This window comes from Eutrigla gurnardus (assembly GCF_963514095.1).
Source record: "Eutrigla gurnardus genome assembly, chromosome: 5".
Classification (NCBI taxonomy): Eukaryota; Metazoa; Chordata; class Actinopteri; order Perciformes; family Triglidae; genus Eutrigla; species Eutrigla gurnardus.
This window is the reverse complement of record NC_139919.1, coordinates 31,111,215-31,136,596: the sequence shown is the minus strand read 5'-3', so window position 1 is coordinate 31,136,596 and position 25,382 is coordinate 31,111,215. Positions and strand designations below refer to the sequence as shown.

General features: G+C 47.5%; 1 protein-coding gene across 3 annotated transcripts; it reads left to right on the top strand.

The window, feature by feature from the left end:
- The first annotated feature begins 560 nt into the window (after nt 1-560).
- Nucleotides 561-25,335, top strand: LOC311013711 (F-BAR and double SH3 domains protein 1-like). Of its 3 annotated transcripts, none has more exons than XM_084009868.1 (21): nt 568-664; nt 4,319-4,416; nt 4,494-4,539; nt 5,542-5,615; nt 14,990-15,134; nt 15,407-15,543; nt 15,871-15,934; nt 16,075-16,203; nt 16,316-16,438; nt 17,644-17,739; nt 17,820-17,936; nt 18,038-18,142; nt 18,616-18,771; nt 19,051-19,179; nt 19,604-19,687; nt 19,902-20,046; nt 20,168-20,268; nt 21,404-21,534; nt 21,649-21,763; nt 21,852-21,907; nt 22,571-25,335. In XM_084009868.1, the coding sequence occupies exons 1-21, from the start codon at nt 644-646 to the stop codon at nt 22,683-22,685; spliced, it is 2,187 nt and encodes a 728-aa protein (XP_083865994.1). In that variant the 5' UTR covers nt 568-643; the 3' UTR covers nt 22,686-25,335. The 3 variants fall into 3 exon arrangements, with proteins under 3 accessions (XP_083865996.1, XP_083865994.1, XP_083865995.1); XM_084009869.1 differs by having other exon boundaries at nt 571-664; nt 21,404-21,520; XM_084009870.1 differs by lacking the exon at nt 18,616-18,771 and having other exon boundaries at nt 561-664.
- The last annotated feature ends 47 nt before the right edge of the window (nt 25,336-25,382 follow it).

Here is a 25,382-nt window from a genome sequence, read left to right as displayed (position 1 = left end):
CCAGCAGAGAGAAGTAGGACAATTTTCTCATAGACTTCTATACAACCAGAGAGGAGTCGCCCCCTGGTGGCCAGCAGAGAGAAGTAGGACCATTTTCTCATAGACTTCTATACAACCAGAGAGGAGTCGCCCCCTGGTGGCCAGCAGAGAGAAGTAGGACCATTTTCTCATAGACTTCTATACAACCAGAGAGGAGTCGCCCCCTGGTGGCCAGCAGAGAGAAGTAGGACCATTTTCTCATAGACTTCTATACAACCAGAGAGGAGTCACCCCCTGGTGGCCAGCAGAGAGAAGTAGGACCATTTTCTCATAGACTTCTATACAACCAGAGAGGAGTCGCCCCCTGGTGGCCAGCAGAGAGGATGACAGTTTAAGGAACCTAAACATACATTAAAGCATGTAAACATGTTCTAGTAGGAACCAGAAAAGAAGCTGAATTGATTTAAACTTTAATGACTGCTGTACTCTGCTGCCCTCTGGTGGCGCCATGACAACACAACAGAGAGAGAGAGAGAGAGAGAGAGAGAGAGAGAGAGAGAGAGAGAGAGAGAGAGAGAGATGCAGTGTGTGTGTGAATATTGAGGAAGTAGCAGAAAGGAAACAACAGAGAGAATAACGGACACTTTCATCATCAGCATCCAGCATGCAGCCTCCACCCAGAAAGGTACGTACCGCTGCTCTCATATTCACGTAGGGAGTTCATATTAACGTTCATATTAATGTAGTAGACACACTTTGTGTCTCAATGAGGAAGAAGAGTTCATGTTAAAGTTGATCCGTGGCGAACAAGACAAGTAAATGGTTTGTTGAAGCTCCCTGACTGAAAGCATGGTGATGTGAAACATATCCATTTCAACGAAGGATTCAGGGTTCATGGGGACTCTGGAGGTCTCGGAGGGTCTGGAGACCAGAACCCGTTTTATTCCTCTAAAACCCCATGCTTCATTTAAAGTTTTCTCATTCATCCACCTCCTCATGCAGCAGGTCAGAGTTCACTGACTTCCATCGTCAGGTTGGATGAGGTGTTAGTGTTAGTCGGTGGCTTTTAACGTTAATGCTAATATGACATTTTTTTTCCGTAACCGTATTTTCGCGTCACGGATAAAAACACCGTTTGCAAAACTACAGTTTCAGATAAAGAAAGACCTTTTTATTCAGTATGTAATCAATAATATTCCTAATATTCCATCACCACTGGCAGAACCGTTTCTTGTAATAAGCAGACTATGCGGGTGCATAGGACCCCTGCAGCCACTAGGGGGCCCTAAACTGCAAGATTTTTTTTATTTTTTATGCTGGTTTAATTTTATTTTTAATTTTGGGCAATGGCCCAATTTATTTATATTTGTATGTCGTTATGGTTCATGTTAACGTACTTCTTTGTACAACAAATTTAATATCAACATGTCTGTTTAAATTATCATACCTCTCAGCAGACGTAAAAAAATAATAATTAGATAAGAAATTAAAAACTTACATCTTGGGGGCCCCCTAGAGAATGCGGGGGTCCTATGCACCCGCCAGAATTAATGAATGGTAGTCTATTAACGGGGAAATATCGCAGTATGACGACGGGCAGCGGTGCTAACGGCACGTGATTCGTTAGCGTTGATGGTGACGGACTGACTGACAGGCAGCAGGTTGTCGAGAAGGTCGAGAGAGGGAGATGGATTTTATTTCGTGTCGACGTTGAGAAGTTTAGATTACGAGGTTTCACCTCCAATCAATGATGTCATGAGTTTATTGTTTTTACCTGTTTACCCCGCCCCTTCCGGTAGAGCGCTGCGGACCTTTTTATGTACGATAGTCAAAGGTAAGAGAGAATCATTGTTTGATTACACATCTGATATCATAAATAAATATACTAGTGTTCCTAACTGCTGAATCATCCACGAAGTCAGTGATGGAACGTAGCTAAGTTAGCTAGCTAGCTAGCTAGCAGGAAGAGCTAACGGCCGTGTTGGTGACGTATTAAATTAGCTAGCTAGCTAGCGTGACGAGCTAACGTATGTGTTGGTGACGTAAAAGTAAACTCAAGACACTAGGCGAATTCTCCTTGATGTAGCCGCCTGCAGCGCGCTACCTAACGTGATGGATTGTGGGTTGAAAGCGATGCACGATGGCTAGAATTGTGTCCGACTTAGCAGCCGACTGCAAACACGTCACAGGGTCGCGACCATATCACGTGACCCAAAACATCGCGGGAACAAGTTTTTAAGAGCCGCTTCTTGCAGCGCTTCTTGCAGCGCTTCTTGCAGCGCTTCTTGCAGCGCTTGGCAGCGCGGTCCACGGCGGCTGCAACCGGCTTGTCCACACCTCCGCTACAGTGGAATGGTTCTCATTGGTTAAAAGTTCAATGACGTGTGTTCAGGTCCGCACTCGGCGGCCACCTTGTGGTGAAATGATACTTTTTATTTTGGTCGCATTGATCTCATGGCTTGATCTAAAGTTCCGTGCATTGTGTTGTGAGTCGGCCTATTATATGTGAGGTCTGGTTAATACAAACATAGAATGATAATACAAATATACTGGAAAAAAGAATGCCTTCCACATGTTGCCTTGCGTGTGTGTGTGTGTGTATGTATTTATTTATGTATATATGTATGCAGTGTTGTATAAAGTACCCAAAAGCCATACTTGAGTAAAAGTAAAAGTACCTTACTGGAAAATTACTCAAGTAAAAGTGAAAGTTGCCTGCTAGAATATTACTTGAGTAAAAGTAAAAAAGTAGCTTGTATTTACTGTACTTAAGTATCAAAAGTAAAAAGTACTGTTAATAAAACGCAATCAGAAATTTGCCCACTCACACACTCCTTCGTGGCCACAGGTAATACTAAACATAGCGATTTCAGCTGCATGATTTAAAAGCTAACTTATTAATAACACTACCACTATGTAAATTAGTCTGACTGTCATCATCAGCTGGTTTGCTATATCAAAACTCGGACTCTCCAAACACAGGTACGGTCTCCAATAACACCAGAAAAAGACAGACAGATCATTCAATAACCCAGGAGTTCAGTTTTTGGCTAGCAGAGGCCAAGCCCACTCACGTTAGACCACGGAGACGCTCAACAAAAACGTAATCCTCGACTGTATAGTTTCACTGCGTGGAACAACACACTCTTTGCTTCACCATTAAAGTCTATTGACAGTAACACTATGCTGGTTGTTTCAGCAGCAGGTTCAGTCACCGATTCAGTCACCTCCTCCATCTCTGACATTTTGCTTCTCTGTCTTCCTCCTTCTCTTCAAGTAGGCTAACATTAGAGACCCGACTTGTCTGAGACTACTACTAGCATGACAATGCGACCATTAATTTGAAATTTGGCCGCTGATTTCATCCGCCGCACAACGGGGTAAACCAATGATAACGTCTTGCGGTCTGTATCTCCCAACATCATTGGCTACTAGTCCCACTACAACAAAACAAAGATTGTCCATTGGCTGTCACGTTCCTTCTTATTTTGTAACGAGTAACGAGGATGCTCAGGTAAATGTAACGGAGTAAAAGTACTGATTTTTTTCGGAAAATGTAGTGAAGTAAAAGTAAAAGTCGTCAGAAATAGAAGTAGTAAAGTAAAGTACAAATATAAAAAAATACTACTTAAGTAAAGTAACGAAGTATTTTTACTTCGTTACTATACAACACTGTATGTATGTGTGTGTGTATGTATTTATGTATATATGTATGTGTGTGTGTGTGTGTAATATATATATCCTCTTTGGTTTGCTGCTGTGTTCTATGCTTGAGCACCATAGTCACGTTGACTTTGTTGTCTGACTTGACGGCGTTGCCTGCCGTCTCTTTTAGAGCCCGCCCCCTCAGACACCTGCAGCTCTCGTCGGCGTGATAAGTCAAGTCAAGCCAAGACCATCCCGAACAAGCCTATTCCCTGTTAGCTTCGCCTTGTCTTAAACTATTTGCACTTATTTTTTTTACACATTAATGGAAGGTACTATTATATTAGCTACCTATGTATGATGCATGTTTATGTTTTTGTTTGGATCATATTGTATTTTTATTGGTAAGCACCGGAGAATTAAAATCCCCTTTAAATGAAAAAGATAAATACTTGTGTGTAGATACTTGAGAATTTTACATAAGTACAGTAGTAGTAGTACTTTGTTAGTTCCCACCTCTGCTATCTGATAAAGATGCTGCTCATTTTAATTAATTCATATAATGCTGGGATGTTTGTGAATTCCTCCCCCCACAGGGTTCAATGCATCTTCACGTATATTAATACATATATATTAATACACGTGTGTGTGTGTGTGTGTGTGTGTGTGTGTGTGTGTGTGTGTGTGTGTGCAGGTAAAGGAGAGCCAGCAGGTGAAACTGGTTTTCTCAGAACAGTTCAGCAAGTTGCAGACCAAACAACATCAGGACACCGAGCTGCTGGAGGAGATCAGGTACAGACCCCCCCCCCCCGGGACCCGGGAGTCAGAACGATCAATGCATGTTAAACGTCATGTGTTCTCGCCCCCAGGACCTTCAGTAAGCAGCGAGCAGCCATAGAGAAAGAGTACGGTCAGGTGAGTCCACTCAGCTATTCTAGTCCACTATTAGTCCCATTACTGGAACTTTTCTCTTCTTTCTTTACTGGTAATGCTCATGGTTCATTGATTCAGGTCCCATGGGAGTTTCTGAGTGCTGTGTTGTTGTTGTTGTTGTTGTTGTGTGTGTGTGTGTGTGTGTGTGTGTGTGTGTGTGTGTGTGTGTGTGTGTGTGTGTGTGTGTGTGTGTGTGTGTGTGTGTGTGTGTGTGTGTGTGTGCTGGTGTGGATCCTTGATACCAAGTTTTATCTGTCACTTTTGTCGTGTGGTTGTATCGGTGCATCTATTTATCAATATATGCAGAAAACAATGTTTTATTCTTGCTGGAAAACTAAATATCATCCTGGCAGACAACGACCTTTCCGTTGATAACGAACGTTAACTCCTTATCATTAATCATTTTAGATAAGCACTGATTTTTAAAAATTGTTTTTACCGCTCAAATGTTCCCTTAATGCTCTTTCTTGTCAACTGCAGCTGGTTGCCAGGCAACAGGTGATGCAAACAGGAAATCCTCTGTAGACCAAGCCGGCTTGGTAGGAGAGATGTATGCAGGCTGAGCAGGGAGACAGGAGAGGTGGCTGAGCAGGGAGACAGGAGAGGTGGCTGAGCAGGGAGACAGGAGAGGTGGCTGAGCAGGGAGACAGGAGAGGTGGCTGAGCAGGGAGACAGGAGAGGTGGCTGAGCAGGGAGACAGGAGACAAGTTTCCCTTTCTCTATTTTAAAATCAGTCTCTTACTAGTTCTCAGGACATCTCTGCAGAGAGCTTCATGTGTGGTTTGCACTCAGGTGGAGAATGTGTCACATATGTGTGTGTGAACCAGGAGGCAACCTCCGGGATCCATTTAGAGTCCAACAGACCAGAAAGCAAGGGGTGCTTTAGGGGGCGGGGCTAGTAAATTACATCTGACAGCTGTCAGGCTTTGTTTGTGATATTTATTAATTAAACTTCACTGTTTCTTCAATAAACTGTGTTTTCAGGCTCTCCAGAGGTTAGCTGTCCAGTACCAGAAAAGAGACTGGCAAAGAGGAAATACAGAGGCTATCACAGCTGGGTAACCCCACACACACACACACACACACACACACACACTAATAATAATCTAGCGTGAGACCAACAGATGTTCATACTTGCATGACCTAAATAACTATAACTCAGGGTTGGTACGGGTGCTGGAAATCCTTGAAAACCCTTGAATTTCAGTGTGGTGTTTTCAAGGTTTGGAAAGTGCTTGGATTTAGAATAAAGGTCTTGAAATGTGTGTTGTATGTGATGACATCTATGATAGAACAGAGAAAAGAAGATCTCCATATTTGAGGGACTGAAAACAGCATTTCCTGACATTTCTTTATGAAAAATTACTTTTGATGATGAACAGATGATGAAAATAGTTGGTGATTATATTTCTGTGGATCTGTTAGTGGAATTAGTTTTCCTTTCATTTGTGGTCCTTCTGTAAAAAGCTGTCTCCAAACATCATGTTGGTTGTTTAGAGGACAATAACATCTCATTTAATGTGATGAACAAGTGACATAATAAGTAGACTGAATACTGACCATTGGATTGGTACAAATATGGAGTTTACCACAGCTGGAAGGGGCTGGAAAAGCAGGGAAATGCACCTTGAAATGCTTGGAAAGTGCTTGAATGTGACTTTGGAAAAGGAAGCCTGTACAACTTGAGGGTTAGAGCCATTTTTGAGGGGACTGTTTCTTTCTCCCGGACCACGGTCAAAACTTGGTCATTTAACAAAAAGAGCAGCAAAACAACTTGATTAGGTGAAAAAAAGTAATGGTTTTAAATAAGTAAGTTTGTTACGTAACTTAAAGGGATAGTTCGGAATTTTGGACATAAGACCTATTTTCCAAGTGAGCCGGTGTGTTCGAGACGTTTTCAAGACATTTCATTCAGTTCTTCTAGTTGCCGAGTTTGCTTGTGCTATGGCTAGCTCAAGTCAATGGTTCTAGTTAGTATGGCATTAAAAACAGTCTTGCCCACTCCACAGTGCACCCGAGGCAAATCCATTAAAACACTAGACTGTCGATGTACATATGTGTGTTGATAGAACCTGAACACCGCCGAATTGTCAGCCCTTATGCCCCCAAGGCTGTCTGAAAAGCGCTTGGACCTCACACAAACACCGGGCAGCACACGGCCACGCGAATCCACACATGCGGACTCTCCGTCGCTGCCCGAAATACTGCCCGTAAATAAGCAATCGAACTGGGCTGAATTGTCGGGATTCATGCCCTCAGACCTGGGTGAAAAGCACTTGGACCTCACGCAAACACCGGACAGCCCACGGCCACGCGAACCCACAATTACGCACCGCAAACCCAGACCTCTGCTCCGTCCGTAGACCCGTAAAACCCTCAGACGCGTTGCGGGGGATTCCCTCCTGGCACCACCAGTCTCCGTTTGTTCGGTCCCGGTTCTCAGCTCCAGCGGGGGCTATCTCGGTCTCCACAGACGCTCGTTCACGTTCTGCCCTTTGAGCATCCCTCTCGCGCAATTCTTCCTCTGTATATTCAGGCTCGTACAGGTACGGTTGGGTTTGGGTGGAAAAAAAACTCCTCATCAGAGTCTTCAAAAGTTTCAGTATATTCTCCAAAAGTGTCCATTTCTGTGAGATTGAAGAAACTAGCACTGCAGGCTACTCTGCGTCTGTAGCAATGACAGCAGGTAAACAACTCAACTCAACTCAACTTTATTTATATAGCACTTTAAAACAACCATAGTTGAAAACAAAGTGCTGTACAGAGACATAAAACAATTAAAACACTAAAATAAATAAAACAGGCAGTAAAACAGGTATTTCATTGTTTTTAAAAGCAATTAGAAACAATAAAACAATAAATCAAAGCAGGGCCATAAAACGAAAGTTACGAATGTAACTACGGTTCTATGAATCCTGGATGACCGCCAGAGGCGGTGCTTAAAGCACTGGATATCTCCACCTCGCGCATGCGCATTTCGAGTACCAATAACAACATAGTCACCTGTGACCCCCACGTGACACCGGGAGGGCTATATCTTCCGGTGTCGTAAGAGGATCTGTTCCCAGAATCTTCTCGCGAAAACACGGATTCTGAGTGACAAGATGCTCTGGCGGTCATCCAGGATTCATAGAACCGTAGTTACATTCGTAACTTTCGTTCTATTTCATCCTTACTGACCGCCAGAGGCGGTGCTTAAAGCACTGGATGACCCATACCAACAAGGTCACAAAGAATCCAACACCCACCCCACTCATCGGGGGCAGCGGCGCTTGGACACAGGACCACACCCATCGGATGGGGAGCGGTGACGTTGACACGATAAAAACGTGCAAATGTGCCAGGTGACGTCCATTGTGCCGCAGCACAGATCACCTCCAGGGGCACCCCTCTTAGTGCCGCCCATGATGTTGAAACACTCCTGGTGGAGTGACACCTTACCCCGGGTGGCGGGGGGCGGCCACTGGCCCCATAGGCATGCGTGATCGCATCCACAACCCAGTGGGACAGCCGCTGCTTGGAAAGCGCACGGCCTCTGTTAGGGCCACTATGACACACAAACAGCTGCCCCGACTGCCGCATACCGGCAATGTAAGCCTCAAGTGCCCGTATCGGGCACAGCAGCTCCGACTGACCATCCTCCGACAGGGAGTCAAAGCGTGCGGGCTGGATAGGCTGGTTAAGATGGGCACGTAAAGTACCTTGGGTAGGAATGCCACATTCGGCCACAGGACCACCCCTGAGCCATCAGGGTTCCGCCGCAGGCAGGTATCAGCCACGGAGAGGGCATGCAACTCTCCGACCCGCTTCGCAGAGGTAATGGCGAACAGAAAAGCCGTCTTCATAGAAACCATTTCAACCCTACCTGGGTCAAAGGCTCAAAGGGAGGAGCGGACACGGCCTCCAGCACCAGGGGCAGGTCCCATGCTGGAGCCCTCAGGGTCCTAGGGGGACGCAGCCCCAGAGCCCCTCCAGGGGAGGGGGACACCAACCTGTGGCACCCCACTGTGGCTCCGTCGACCATCCCGTGTTGGGAAGAAATAGCAGCCACATAGACTCTTAAGGTGGAAGGAGCGCGACCACCATCCAGCAGGGACTGCAGAAACTCCAGAACAGTGGCCACAGAGCAACGTGCTGGATCTACTGCCTTATCCACACACCAGTCGGAGAACAGCCTCCATCTGTTCTCATATTGAACCCGGGTAGGTGGTGCACTGGCATTCAGAATAGTACGCCTGACGTCCGCAGGGTAAACCCTCAGCAGTGGGTTGGGCCCTGTAGCGGCCAAGCCCAGAGCTGGAGGCGACCGGGGTCCGGATGCCAAATCAGACCCCCCCAGCTGTGAACGGAGGTCCGTCCTGTAGGGGAGGCGCCACGGAGAGCTGCAGCAGAGCCTGTGCAGCAGTGGAAACCACAGTCTCCCTGGCCAAAAGGGGGGCCACCAGAAGGAGCCTGTGGCCCTGCAGAAGTACCCGCTGGAGTGTTGGAAGAATCAGGGGCAGCGGTGGGAAGGCATCCAGAGGACACTGTGGCCGATCGTGAGCTAGAGCGTCCTGGCCAAGGGGACTGGTCACCTCCGTCCAGGAGAACCAGAGGGGGCGGTGTGTCGACTCCGCCGAAGCGAAGAGGTCCACTTCCGCCCTGCCAAAAAGACCCCACAACGCGGCCAGAATCCTTTCCCCTGGTATAAGTACTGCCCGCAGGCTGGCCAGACGGGGATACGCCCAAGTCAACGGGCTCCGGGCTTCCTGGAGAAGCTGTATAGACCGGGTGCCCCCTTGGTGGTTGATCTGGGCAACAATGGACATGTTGTCCGATCGAACCAGCACATGCTTGCCCCACAGGTGGGGCAGAAAGTGAACAAGCGCTAGATGCACCGCACGGAGCTCTAGCGCGTTGATATGGATGTGGTGCTGGGCCGGCCACTGCCCCTGGGCAGTCCTGCCCTGCCATACCGCGCCCCACCCCGAGAGGCAAGCGTCGGTCGTGACCATCTCCCAACGGGATGGAATGGCGCCCAGGGGTACACCCACAGACAGAAACGACCTCTGTCTCCACGGGGACAGAGAAAAGAGGCACCGTCGAGACACCCCGACCTTGCGGTAGCCGTGCCACTTGGGGTCCAAGTGGAGGCTGGTCAACCACATCTGTAGTGGGCGCAGAGACAGCAAGCCCAACGGCCCCCCAGCTGAAGCAGCTGTCAGTTTGCCCAGGAGCTGGAGGAACTGAAGGAATGGCACCATCCTGCCACCCCTGAAGAGGGGAAGGCAGAGGAGAATGTCGTCTACACGCCGAGGCGACATACGCCCTCATAGTGACCGAGTCCAGGACCATCCCCAGGTATACTACCCGTTGGGATGGGTCCAAGACACTCTTTGAAAAATCTACTGTCAGGCCCAGCCGGGTCACGTGCTGAAGCAGCCGAGCCGTATCCTGGGCCACCAGACACCGGGATGGTGCACAGACCAGCCGGTCGTCTAAATATGGCAGAACCTTCATGCCCTGCTTCTGCAGGGGTGCCAGAGCTGCCGAAACAACCCTGGTGAACACCCGCGGGGAGAGGGAGAGGCCAAAGGGAAGAACCCTGAACTGAAATGCCGGCCGCGAAAAGCAAATCTCAGGAAGCATCGATGGGACATGGATCATCCTTTAGATCTACAGTGGTGAACCACTCCCCCCTGGTCACCACACGAAGCGTGTCTGACGCGGTCAGCTTGTGAATGGGAGCACCTTCAGGAACCTGTTGAGTCCCCTCAGGTCGAGAATGGGGCGAAATCCGCCACCTTTCTTTGTTACCAGAAAGTACCTGGAGTAGAACCCCCCGGGGTGTAGCAGAGGGTCCACTGGCTTGATTGTACCCTTGGCCAGGAGGGCGGACAACTCCTGGCTCAGAGCTAAGGCCTTCGCCGGATCGTTGACAACGGTCATTTCGACCCGGCTGAAGGCCAGGGGCCGGCGTCGGAACCGCAATTAGTACCCCTGGGTTAAGGTGGAAACCACCCCGGGGTCTGAAATACAGGCAGCCCCGTAACTGAGCTGCTGTTGGAAAAAACATCCGACGAACCGGCCCCGTGGCCCCAGCGCCCGCCCCCCCCGCCTCTCGAGGCTCTGGGGGGGCGACGGTCAGGCTGCGGGGCACAAGGCTGCCGGGAAGGTAGGCGCCCGGGGGGCCGAAAGTCATCAACAGGCTGCTGAGCAGGCCGCTGAGACCTCCGCAGGCCACCAGGGTAACCAGGTGGCTGAGAGCGCTGCCGGGGGACAGCCGAGGGGCCCCTGGGCCTGCTAGGAGCGGACACACTCCTGTGTAGACTGGATAGCCGCTGCCTCGTCTGAGTAACCTGGGCAGCTCTCTCCTAGCCTGGACAATGGTGGACATCGTGCACCCCAGCTCCCTCGACATGAGGGCAAATGCCTGTAACGGGGCATCACTCAGACTCTGCAGCGACAGATCAATCTGCGCCTGCTGCAGAGAGGTAGAAAGGCCCAGCAGTAGGTGGGAAAGGGAATTGCCAATCCGACCCATGCGTGCCGCAGCATCATAGGCCTTTGTGAGAAGGTCGTCCGTGACCCTGCACTGAGGCCGGGGACACCAGGCATCCGGCCTCAAAGCCTCATCAGGAGCCAAAAAGAGGGCCGCTCAATGGCGGGCTCAACTGGTGGCATACGGCCTAGCCCAACCTGTGCCGCATCCCTTGCATGGCAGCCAAGGTCCGGGCGTCTGAGGATGGATGGGAAAGGGCCCTAGTGTCCCTCCAACACGCATGAAGCTCCTTCATCTAGTACTCCTCTGAAGGAGGAACAGTGAGTGCGGTCGGGGCAGGACTGCGCCTGAAAAAGGCGCTAGCCTGAGCCGCGTCTGTCTATGGCACATCCAGCTGTAGGCGAGCAAGAGCCATACGCATGACGGCCCCGATAGAGGTGTCTGCTGCCCCCGCTTCCTGTTACTGGGAGCGGGCGTCACCAGCAAATAATCAATAATCAGACAATAATTAGCTGCGAGCATAAGCGCTGCTGCTAAACAAGAGTCAAATAATAGCGTTACCGGGAGCGGGAGCGAGAGCACTGCCTTCACCTGTAAGCAATCAACAACGGACAATTAGCTGCGAGCGTAAGCGCTGCTGCTAAACAAAGTCAAATAATAGCGTTACCGGGAGCGGGAGCGAGAGCACTGCCTTCACCAGTAAGCAATCAACAACGGACAATTAGCTGTGAGCGTAAGCGCTGCTGCTAAACAAAAGTCAAATAATAGCGTTACCGGGAGCGGGAGCGAGAGCACTGCCTTCACCAGTAAGCAATCAACAACGGACAATTAGCTGTGAGCGTAAGCGCTGCTGCTAAACAAAGTCAAAAAATAGCGGGAGCGGGAGCGAGAGCACTGCCTTCACCAGTAAGCAATCAACAACAGACAATTAGCTGCGAGCGTAAGCGCTGCTGCTAAACAAAGTCAAATAATAGCGTTACCTGGAGCGGGAGCGAGAGCACTGCCTTCACCAGTAAGCAATCAACAACGGACAATTAGCTGTGAGCGTAAGCGCTGCTGCTAAACAAAAGTCAAATAATAGCGTTACCGGGAGCGGGAGCGAGAGCACTGCCTTCACCAGTAAGCAATCAACAACAGACAATTAGCTGCGAGCGTAAGCGCTGCTGCTAAACAAAGTCAAATAATAGCGTTACCGGGAGCGGGAGCACTGCCTTCACCAGTAAGCAATCAACAACGGACAATTAGCTGTGAGCGTAAGCGCTGCTAACAAGAGTCAAATAGTAGCGTTACCGGGAGCGGGAGCGAGAGCACTGCCTTCACCAGTAAGCAATCAACAACGGACAATTAGCTGTGAGCGTAAGCGCTGCTAACAAGAGTCAAATAATAGCGTTATCGGGAGCGGGAGCGAGAGCACTGCCTTCGCCAGTAAGCAATCAACAACGGACAATTAGCTGTGAGCGTAAGCGCTGCTGCTAAACAAAGTCAAATAATAGCGTTACCGGGAGCGGGGGGCGAGAGCCCCGCCTCCACCGGTAAGGTACCCCAAACAGCAATGAGGCAAACAGGAGCTGGGAGCGGGAGCGAACACACTGCCTCCACCAGTAAATAATAACCAACAGATAATTAGCTTCGCTAGCGTAAGCGCTGCTGCTAAACAGAAGTCGAATAAAAGCGTCACCGGGAGCGGGAGCGAAAGCACTACTTTCACCGGCAAGCCACACAAAAACAAATTGGTTAGACATCAATAACATTGAGAGCAAGGAGGCCAACGAGTGCTAGGATCGGGAGCGAAAACGCTGCCTCAACCAACAAACGCCGACACAAACCTGACTCCACGCTGGTCTGGTCGCAGACGAAGATCAGCTGGCCACAGCCTCTGGAGGACGGGTTGCCCGCGGCTCCGACTGTCGTCACGAGGCTGCACGCAGCCAGCTGTAAACAGAAGTTTACAACTTCCTTCTCAGCACAAAGTGCAACATGGTACATGCGCAGCGAGAAGATGAAAAGGAACAGATCCTCTTACGACACCGGAAGATATAGCCCTCCCGGTGTCACGTGGGGGTCACAGGTGACTATGTTGTTATTGGTACTCGAAATGCGCATGCGCGAGGTGGAGATATCCAGTGCTTTAAGCACCGCCTCTGGCGGTCAGTAAGGATGAAATAGAAACACTAAAACAGGAGTAAAGTCTCATGTGGAGTTGAAAGCCAGGGAGTAAAAATGGGTTTTAAAAATGGACAGTGAGGAGGCTTGTCTAATGTGCAATGGTAGCTCGTTCCAGAGTTTTGGGGCAGCAGTGGAGAAAGCTCTGTCCCCTCTGAGCTTCCTTTTGGACCTCGGTACCTCCAGGAGCAGCAGGTCAGCTGACCTGAGGCACCGAGCAGGAGCGTAGGGTTGAAGGAGCTCAGAGAGGTAAGGGGGGGCGAGACCATTTAAAGACTTAAAAACAAATAAAAGAATCTTAAAATGGACTCTAAAATGCACAGGCAGCCAGTGGAGGGAGGCCAGGACTGGAGTTATGTGCTCCCTCTTACGCGCTCCAGTTAGGAGGCGAGCGGCTGCATTTTGCACCAGCTGGAGACGTGCGAGGGAGGACTGGCTGGCTCCAAAATAAAGTGCATTACAGTAATCCAGCCGAGATGTTATGAAGGCCTGGATTACTGTCTCAAAGTGCTTTTGTGCAAGGAAAGGCTTCACCTTTGCCAGCTGCCTGATCTGAAAGAAGCTGGACTTCAATACAGAACTAATTTGCCGATCCAATTTAAAATCACTGTCCATTTTAAAACCCAAGCTTGTGACTGTTGGCTTTCCATAGTCTGTCAAAGGGCCCAAGTCAATGGGCGAGGGTTCACGAGAGCTGCTTGGGCCAAACACCATCACTTCTGTTTTATTTTGGTTCAAATTTAAACAGTTCAAGGCCATCCAGGCTTTGATGTCTTCGAGACATGACAGAAGTGGTGTGAGGTCTTCAGAGGCATGTATATCTGACTATCATCGGCATAGCAATGAAAAGCGATGCCATGCTTTCTCAGGATGGAGCCCAGAGGTAATAAATACAAGGAAAAAAGCAGCGGCCCTAGAATGGACCCCTGTGGAACCCCATACAACAGTGGAGCAGAGCTAGACTCCAAATTCCCAAGGCTTACGCTCATGCTTCTGTCAGCCAGATATGATTTTAGCCACAGTAGAGCAGTACCACGGATACCCACTAGGCGGTGTAACCGAGCCAATAAGGTGTTGTGGTCCACAGTGTCAAAGGCTGCAGTTAGGTCCAACAGAACAAGAATTACATGGTCACCAGAGTCATTAGCCGTGAGAATGTCATTAAAACCCCTTAATAGAGCTGACTCTGTGCTATGCAGAGTTTTAAAACCGGACTGAAAGACCTCCAGGACACCATGCTCGTCTAGAAATGGCTTTAACTGAGCATGAACAACTTTCTCTAAAATGTTTGAAATAAAAGGCAGCTTGGAGATGGGTCTGTAGTTGGCCAGCACACTAAACAAACTATTATAGAACCGGTAACTTATAAGTGCTAGGTGATATCACTCCGCCGCTGCCATAGCCTACTAGGAAGTATGGCACGCTGCTGCTGAGAGATAAATCCTTAAAAATGCAAGGTTGGTTTTATTTCAAACATTCTATCAACACAGATATGTACATCGATAGTCTAGTGTTTTAATTGATTTGCCTCGGGTGCACTGTGGAGTCGGTATGAGTGTTTTTAATGCCATGCTAACTAGAACCATTGACTTGCGCTAGCCATAGCACAAGCGAACTCGGCAACTAGAAGAACTGAATGAAATTTCTTGAAAACGTCTCCAGACGTCTCAAACACACCGGCTCACTTGGAAAATAGGTCTTATGTCCAAATTTCTGAACTATCCCTTTAAGTTCTGTACTGATGAATGTATCATTAACATGAGTCAGTGATTGTCGGTGTGTTTGCAGGAGTGTGTTCGGCGTGTGGCGGTCCGTGGTCGACGCCACGGCTCAGTCTGCCGCATCACGTCTAGCCGCCGCGGAGGAATACCGCCGTCTGATTGGACAGGCGTCCAGAAGTCACCGCCATGCGAAGGACGTCCGAGCTAAGAGGGTGAGAGAGCTGCGATAATAAATAATGAAAACCAGATGAGGACGATTATCCTGACACAAATACCTGTGATTCAAGTATTATCAACATAGCCGTCCAAATAACTAAAACTGTGTGTGTGTGTGTGTGTGTGTGTGTGTGTGTGTGTGTGTGTGTGTGTGTGTGTGTGTGTGTGTCTGTGTGTGTGTGTGTGTGTGTGTGTGTGTGTGTGTGTGTGTGTGTGTGTGTGTCTGTGTGTGTGTGTGTGTGTGTGTGTGTGTGTGTGTGTGTGTTAGGGCGTGGAGCAGCTCCAGAGGCTGCAGGGTGAGGTGGTGGACGCTCTGCGGGAGCTGCACAGGATCAAGAAGAGCTACCACCACCTCAGTCACATCGCCAACGTCGCCAGAGAGAAAGCTGCTGACGCACAGATGAGGTCACTGACACACACACACACACACACACACACACACACACACACACACACAGGAAGTCTGCGGCTTGCTGCAACTACGAGGCAACTGCCGGTTCCTACTTCTCTCTTGATGTATTATCTCAGTAAACATTGTAAACATGAGTTTATGGTCTCAATCTCTAGTTTCAAGTCTTCTTCAATCCAGCATGATGTTCATTTAGTACATTATGGTCCATTTAGAGTCCACCAGACCAGAAAGCAGGGGATGCTTTAGGGGGCGGGGCTTACCTGCTGATTGACAGGTCGCTGCTTTATTTTTGTCTGATTTGTTCATGTGTCTTGTTCCAGGGCCAGAAAGAGTGAACACGGGATCTTCCACTTTAAAACAGGGCCACACAAGATGGCCACTAAGGTATGAATCTGAATGAGCTGTTAGAAGAGATTGTTTGTGTCATTTTTCCATCATCAAATAGGCTTAAAGCAACACTCGACCTCCTCCTTTGTTTCACCTGAACTCCAAACTTCTGATCTGGTGGAATCTGGTGGAAGCAGCTCGCCGCCAGGTTGAGGGAGTGTGACGACCGCCTGGCCGAAGTTCGTAACGAGTATCTGCTGGCGTTGTCGGCCGTCAACAGCCATCATCAGCACTACTACGCTCACGACCTCCCACGTATCATGGAGGTAAACACGACGCATAGAAACCACGACAAGGAGGCTCAAACTATTATTATCATTAGTATTAGATAAAAGCTGAGTGTTGAAAATGATGAAAACTGACTTTATGTCTCGTCAGCAAATGGACGGAGATGTTTACGATGATCTGAGAAGCCACTTTGCTCTGCTGTGTGGGACGGAGATGGACACCTGTCTGGCTACACACAAACAGCACAGCATCATATGGGAGAGCGTTGCTAAGGTAACGCACCTGTACCAGTGTAGGTCTGTTCTAACCGCTCATATTAGAGGTTATCCAGATATGATAACCATATTCAAAATGTTTTAGACCAAAAACATGATTCTGATCCCCTCCTCTCCAATGTTTGATTTTTTATTATACATATTTTTTTATTTATTCTATTTTATTTTTATGGGAGGAAAACTGTGAATAAGCGCATGCAAAGTTTGAAGATGGTAGCAGAGAGGTTTGTCTTCTCAGAATTCAGTCAGAAGACGAGGCTCTCTGGGTTTAAAGAACTCATGTTGACAGAAGAAATTCAACACGCACACAACATGTCTGAACTAATGTTGCACCTGAGGAGGGTCACTTCGTCAGTTGTTCCCTTCTAATGTGTGTAGAAAGTATTTAACACCTAAGGGTGACGCACATGGAAACACTGGGTTTCTGTCCACCCACCCAGGGCAGCACTCAGGGAGGCTGGCCACCAGGGGGCGACTCCTCTCTGGTTGTATAGAAGTCTATGAGAAAATGGTCCTGCTTCTCTCTGCTGGCCCCCAGGGGGCGACTCCTCTCTGGTTGTATAGAAGTCTATGAGAAAATGGTCCTACTTCTCTCTGCTGGCCACCAGGGGGCGACTCCTCTCTGGTTGTATAGAAGTCTATGAGAAAATGGTCCTACTTCTCTCTGCTGGCCACCAGGGGGCGACTCCTCTCTGGTTGTATAGAAGTCTATGAGAAAATGGTCCTACTTCTCTCTGCTGGCCACCAGGGGGCGACTCCTCTCTGGTTGTATAGAAGTCTATGAGAAAATGGTCCTACTTCTCTCTTGATGTATTTTCTCAGTAAACATTGTAAACATGAGTTTATGGTCTCAATCTCTAGTTTCAAGTCTTCTTCAATCCAGCATGATGTTCATTTAGTACATTATGGTCCATTTAGAGTCCACCAGACCAGAAAGCAGGGGATGCTTTAGGGGGCGGGGCTTACCTGCTGATTGACAGGTCTCTACCAATGCTACTTAGCCACTGAGATGACTTTAACACTTAGCTGTTAAGTTGACCTTGAATCATGAAGCTAACTGTGTTAGCAGCTTCACACCAGAATCCACATGGATCCAGATCCAGTGAGGGTGCTGCTCGGGGTGCCGCTGGATAATCTGGGGGTGAGAGGAATTGTTTGTTTTGATCCTGGTTGACATTGATTGGTTGCTGTGTTTTCTGTCAGGTGACCAGAGAGAGAAACGTTCTGCAGTTTCTTCAAGAGTCGGTCGTCTTCAACAAAAGCCCAGAGTTCTCCTTCCAGCCGGCTCCACGGGACACGGTGTGTTTGACATTTCATCTTCTATTATAATGGTGTCCAATGGGATCCTCACAGAGGGCTGGTCGGGTCTCTGTTTGCAGGTGTCGACGCTGCAGGAGGTTTGTGCTGCAGAAGCAGAGGGCTGTCTGGTGAAGGAGGCCAAGAAATGGGCAACGAAAGCTGCTAAAGACTACAAGGTCATCACCCACGGAGACAGGGTGAGACCGAGACCACAACGTTGGACAGATACTCCCGGGATTATGAATGCCTGTTCTCTAGAGCCATGTACTGTGAGAACAGGAATGTGTTTGTGTCTCAGGCTCTGCAGACGTTGGAGAGTCGGTTGAAGCTCCTGTCTGGGGAGACGGGGCTCAGCGTGGAGCAGAAAATAGCCGAGGTGCAGGAAAGCGTCAGGAAAGCCAAGGTACTTGTTCGACCCGCAGGTATGATCCTCTCAGTCTGATGGCTAATCTGTAAAGAAGAATGATACGTATTATAAATGACTGTGTGGACACAAAACTAAAAATCTGACACAGATAGACTGTTGTGTTCAGCTCATAGTGTGGTGCTCTGCTGACGAATCAAGCTTCTGTCTGTCCCACTGCCTGTCTGTCTGTCTGTCCCACTGCCTGTCTGTCTGTCTGTCCCACTGCCTGTCTGTCTGTCCCACTGCCTGTCTGTCTGTCTGCCTGTCTGTCCCACTGTCTGTCTGTCTGTCTGTCTGTCTGTCTGTCTGTCCCACTGCCTGTCTGTCTGTCTGTCCCACTGTCTGTCTGTCTGTCTGTCCCACTGCCTGTCTGTCTGTCTGCCTGTCTGTCCCACTGCCTGTCTGTCTGTCTGCCTGTCTGTCTGTCCTACTGCCTGTCTGCCTGACTGTGTGTTTTCCTCCTGTCTCAGCTCAGCAGGGTGAAGGCAGAAGCCCGCCTCGCTCTGTTGTCAGACGGCTCCGCCGGGATGGAGGTGTGGCTTCACAACGCCATGAACCAGGCGGAGGAGGAGCTGGAGAGAGAGAGACGCCTCAGTGAGCAGAGGAAGTCCACCGAGGACTTTTCAGTGCGTGAACACACACTCTGCTCTCAGGCCACACTTCAAATGACACGATTGTCCAAAATGGAATTTAAATCTGGCCATCAGGGGGCGGTACTCTGCTTTCTGCTCTGGTGGACTCTAAATGGACCATAATGTATTAAATGAACATCATGCTGGATTGAAGAAGACTTGAAACTAGAGGTTGAGACCATAAACTCATGTTCCCTATGTTTACTGGGATAATCCCATATTGTGTGAAATCCTCGTGTCACACAGACCTGTAACTGTGTTGTTTGTCATTAGGAGGACGAGTTCGAGCTGACGGACTTCGAGGACTACGACGATGAGAACGGAGACATCTTTGCAGATCCGGTTTCGGCGTCTGGAGTGTGTGTTTACCCTGCAGCATGCAGAGTCGTCTACAGCTATCAGGTAGAAGGACATCTGTAGAGATCACATCTGCAAAAAGCAGGAAACCTTCTCTTATCTTGGGATCGGGGTGTCACATGGGCCCATTCAGATCTCAACAAAGCTGCTGTAGTCATGAGATTATGTGGAAGTAAAATGTTGACCAAAACTGTGTTAGTCGCTGACAAGTCAACAAGAGGAAGAGGAAGACTGCAGTTTTAAAACCCTGCTTGGTAGTTTGATCTGTATGAACTAGTCTAACTCTAAGTTTATCTGATGTCTGGTGTCTGACCTTCTATGAAACTTGTACATTTAGATCCAGGATGTTGTATTTTGAGATTTCATTTAAAAGGGGCAGTAGACTTTGAGATATCCTGTTTATATCGTACTGCTGTTGGATCATTTTCTTGAGGAATTCATAGTGACAAAAACATGTTACTTCCTGTAGGCCAGCCAATCAGATGAGCTGTCAGTCATGGAAGGGGAGGAGCTTCAGGTGATCGAGGATGGAGACATGGAGGACTGGCTGAAGGTAGTGCTTTGGTTGTGTATATCATGGTGTCACATGTTCCACATGTATGAAAGTCGTTAAGACTCGCTGTGAGGAGACGATTCTTAACGAGAAGTAAACAGCATTCTTCACCTCCACGGACCAGCCATCATAAATACTGACATACTTAAATACACATTGTGAGCTATCTTGTCCTCTTATCACAACAGTGATACCTGCTCATGTCTCCGTCCAGGTGTGTAACTCCTGTGGTCAGACGGGCTATGTTCCTGAGCGTTATGTGCAGTTCCTGTGTCTACCAGTGGAGGGAGCCTCTCAGCTCGACGGTTCCTTCAGCTCCACTTCATCTGCTGGGAATAAAGAGAGGGCCGGGAGCAGAGGTCACTGTTGTTTACCGTACACACACACACACACACACACACACACACACACACACGGATACATTCCATGCATCCGCTACACACTGTGTGAATAATCCAGGTTGCTTGAACCCTGTCTCAGGTGTAGCCAGAGCTCTGTACTCCTACCAGGCTCAGAGTGCAGAGGAGCTTTCCTTCCAGGAGGGGGCGCTGATTCACCTGATCCGCTGTCAACACGCAGAGGTGTGTGTTTATCTGGGAGGCTGAAGCCTCCGAGAAATGCTTCTCAGAGTTAACTCAGTGGAAGTTAGTCTAGATCCACCTTCTTTTCCAGAGCTTTCAACCACAACTCACCGTCAACACCAGCGAGTCCAGTTTGCTCTCAGCTGTGATGGAACTCACATGGTGGACATTTTACCCTTCAGTTCAGAAAAGGGAAGAATTCAGTCAGTCACAAGAAAAGTGAAGCCAAAGCTGAAGGGCCTTTAAACTGTCATCCTCCCTGCTGGCCACCAGGGGGCGACTCCTCTCTGGTTGTATAGAAGTCTATGAGAAAATGGTCCTACTTCTCTCTGCTGGCCACCAGGGGGCGACTCCTCTCTGGTTGTATAGAAGTCTATGAGAAAATGGTCCTACTTCTCCCTGCTGGCCACCAGGGGGCGACTCCTCTCTGGTTGTATAGAAGTCTATGAGAAAATGGTCCTACTTCTCTCTGCTGGCCACCAGGGGGCGACTCCTCTCTGGTTGTATAGAAGTCTATGAGAAAATGGTCCTACTTCTCTCTGCTGGCCACCAGGGGGCGACTCCTCTCTGGTTGTATAGAAGTCTATGAGAAAATGGTCCTACTTCTCTCTGCTGGCCACCAGGGGGCGACTCCTCTCTGGTTGTATAGAAGTCTATGAGAAAATGGTCCTACTTCTCTCTGCTGGCCACCAGGGGGCGACTCCTCTCTGGTTGTATAGAAGTCTATGAGAAAATGGTCCTACTTCTCTCTGCTGGCCACCAGGGGGCGACTCCTCTCTGGTTGTATAGAAGTCTATGAGAAAATGGTCCTACTTCTCTCTTGATGTATTATCTCAGTAAACATTGTAAACATGAGTTTATGGTCTCAATCTCTAGTTTCAAGTCTTCTTCAATCCAGCATGATGTTCATTTAGTACATTATGGTCCATTTAGAGTCCACCAGACCAGAAAGCAGGGGGTGCTTTATAACAAATAGTTGATGAAGGCTATGAGACGGGAATGAAAGCTCTGGAAAAAGGTAGTAAGTACAGAATAGATGGGTTCTGGAGGTATTGCTGGTATTTCAAACCTTCCCTCCGTTCGTACTGTTTGATTGTTGGGGTCTCGCTGCCTTGTCTCCGTGAATGTTTCCCAGGTGGATGATGGTTTTTGGGAGGGAGAGCTGAACGGACAAGTCGGCGTCTTCCCATCGTTGGTGGTGCAGCTTATTCATGACGAAGGGGAGGAGGAGGAGGAGGATGTGGAGGAGGAGGTAATCTCCTCATGGTTGGTGTCATGAATAATCCTGTTACGTTTCTAGATGATGTTACAAATGTATCACAGAATACCAAAAAGCTTGACCTGCTGTCATCTGTTCATTTAATCTCTTCCTTCCTCCAGCCTCCCTCCCCCCCCTCCAACCCCAGCTGTAGTTCAGCACTCAGTGGGGCTCCCCCTACCTTTGTGGAGGACAAACAGCAGGTTTTCCCGCCAAACCTGGCAGACAATACGACAGGTGAGTCGTTTCAAAGTTCCTCTCCAGTGAGATCAGAGTGTTTGTCTCTGCTCCCGATCTAAACTGTGTTTTTCCTCGGTGAATGTAGCCGACGTCGTCAGCAGCCACGATTCTCCCACCATCAGCAGCAGTCGCCTCAGACCGGTACGTGCTCTTTATACAGGGCTGGGACGGGTGCTGGAAATCCTTGAAAACACTTGAATTTTAGTGTGGTGTTTTCAAGGTTTGAAAAGTGCTTGGATTAAGAATAAAGGTCTTGAAATGTGTGTTGTATGTGATGACATCTATGATAGAACAGAGAAAAGAAGATCTCCATATCTGAGGGACTGAAAACAGCATTTTGTGACATTTCTTTATGAAAAATGACTTTTGATGATGAACAGATGATGAAAATAGTTGGTGATTATATTTCTGTGGATCTGTTAGTGGAATTAGTTTTCCTTTCATTTGTGGTCCTTCTGTAAAAAGCTGTCTCCAAACATCATGTTGGTTGTTTAGAGGACAATAACATCTCATTTAATGTGATGAACAAGTGACATAATAAGTAGACTGAATACTGACCATTGGATTGGTACAAAGATGGAGTTTACCACAGCTGGAAGGGGCTGGAAAAGCATGGAAATGCACCTTGAAATGCTTGGAAAGTGCTTGAATTTGACGTTGGAAAAGGTGGAGGAAGCCTGTTGATAGAAGATAAAAGTAATATTCTGTGTATTTCTAAACGATTGGTGAATGCTGATTTATAATTTTATATTTGTGGAGATGATCGTTGATAATGGACACCCGTCTGTCCTCCTGCTGTTTTAGTGTCGAGCTGCTCCTCCTCCTCCTCCTCCTCCTCCTCCTCCTCCTCCTCCTCCTCCGACACAGAAGCCTTCAGCTCAGCCGTGACACCACGACCAACAGATCGCCGCATTTCTGACTTTTATTGTTTTAATAAACAAACGGAGATGAATAGATTAACGTTATCTCCCACTTTAACTGAGTTCAAATATTTGAACCAACTTTAGTCCTGACGACTAAATATTCATTTATTTGCAGAACTTTAATCATATCTAAGAAGTGGACGTTGTCATGGTGACGTTGTCATGTTGTCATGGTCACGTTGTCATGGTCACGTTGTCATGGTCACGTTGTCATGTTGTCATGGTGACGTTGTCATGGTCACGTTGTCATGGTCACGTTGTCATGTTGTCATGGTCACGTTGTCATGGTCACGTTGTCATGGTGATGTCACACATCGGTTGGTGGTCTACGGTTTCGAAGCCTCCAGTTCAGCGTTTTGGGCTGTCACTATCACCATGACGACGTCCACTTCCTACAGACAGTCTCCGCCCTGATTATTAAAAAATGGTCCCAAGAGATGCACGAAGAAAAAAAGAAAATGTGAATCACTTTTTGATTTTCTGTGTAAATAGGTTTCATATGTTGTGGACTTCGATGAATTGCTATAAAACTGAAGGAATATTGAAGGAATAGTGCAGTAAAGAAAATATATTGTATCCAATTACTTAAATCCAAATAAACATTGTATATAAAGTTATGTTACAATATGAGAATATGTTATGATGACATTCCTGTTTATGTTCCATTCTGCAGAGATATGATTACTTTACATTTGAGTTTAATTTAATCGTTAAATCTTTTGCAAAACATAATTTATTTTGTGTTTTGATGTTATTAAACTAATAGTGTATTTTACCAATAATGCAACATGTTGACATAATGCTCATCACTTCCTGGATCCTTGAATGATGTCATGTCATGATGTCATCGAGCTCAATAAGGACAGACACTTTGAAAAGCATAGTTCTGGTATTTATTTCATTAAATTAGGATTCATCTGCATATATACACAAGTCTCTGACATCACCAGCATCTGTAATACTGTACATGTGTCCCAGGCCAGCTGCTACTGAGGATACATTATACATAGAAACCAATAATAATAATCATAATAAAGATTTATAGGGATTCTGGAAAAGAAAAGCAACGTTGCTGACGTGGTTTTGTACAGTGATTGTGTTGCTGGTGTGACTGACTGACTGATTCGGCCTTTAAGAGGCTGTTTGAGATTTCATGAACGACAACCAACTGATGACATCATCACATGTTGAATGTGTTAATGATGATGCAGCATATTGGCGATGGCGATGGAGGTCAGTGATGGACGTGTGATCCGTTACCAGATCACGTCTGTACATTCAGAGCTCTGGAGAAGGGTCAGACAAAGGTCACGCTCTGGACTTTCACACGACGTCTCTGGATGGAGACGCTCTGTCGGCTCGAGGTCAGGAAGTGATGCTGACCTCTGACCCCCAACCGTTGAACTGTGTGTGATTAAAAACTCCCGACTGTTCGGAGTCTCCAGGGCCGGAGCCTCGGCTCGGCCGTACCGGGGAACAAATCCAGAGTCCCTTCCAGGGTTTGGTTCTAAGAAGAAAGCGTCCAGCTTGTCTTCAAGGTTAGTTCACTCACTGTTGGACTGGAAGACAGATTGATGATGACATGAAAGTGAAGTCGTCCTGTTAAAATGTCTTATCTGATCTTTCTCCTGACAGTGGCCCTGCACGTCTGAGACTTTTAAACTATGATTTTTAAAAACTTTATTGCATGTCTTTCTTCTTCTTTGTGACTACAGTGATTATCCTCTAAATCATGTGTTGCTTTTTCTCCTCTTTACTGTGTTTAAGTGCCGTTATTGTGCTGTTCTGCGCTGCGAGGTGTGGCTCAGTACGGACCAACGTTAGGTTGATCAAATTCAGATTTCTTCTGAATTTGAAAGATAAGCATCTTCTAGAAAGATAAGCATCTGGAAGCCTCCTTTTTGTCTTTATCGAGCCGTATCAATTATGCTGTTAGTATGTACATGAGCCTTCAGAGGGCAACTAACTAACCAGAATTCCTCTGTAATGTTTTCAGTCATTAAACTGCAAAAATGAAATCAAGTTTGTAAAAAAAAATGGTCAAAATAGCTGTCATTTTCCAAGCAGGTACACTCTGGACGCCTTTAGATTGTTGCTTGTTAGTAGTTTTGTATTCAGAGTATAGAGACGCAGTAAAGGTGAAGTTGTGTATATGTACAGAAACTTTCTCTGCCGTAGAAGCTTCATCAGTTAGATGTTAAAATACTCCGTTATACTTCAAAGCTTGTATTGTCAAATACTGTACTGAGAGTGCAGTTAAGTTATATGGGAACATCATTTTGTAGGAGGCAGGGTTGGTATTTACCAGTGGAATTGCCTGATTGAGCTATACTGGTATTACTGGTAGAAATGGTCATTTTAAATCTGGGGGAAATGCTACAGACTGTTTTATGTACCATGGTGTTTATACTGTACTTGCCAAAATCCACAACGGTATAACATGGGATCAATCATAATTGATCGAGACCTATCGGTTGCTCCCCTGTGCTTGTGCTGCAAAGGTTGATTGACGACAATCAGCAGGATCAATAGATGAGATTAGAGCCTTAGCACCTTTTATACATCAATAAATAATCATGATGGTAACCAAATCAATAAGTTAATCACCAAGCTCTGGTTAAAGACCCAAATGTAATCAGTCCGATAGCAAAGTCAATCAAACACCTCGCCGCTAACAAATCACACAAACAGTT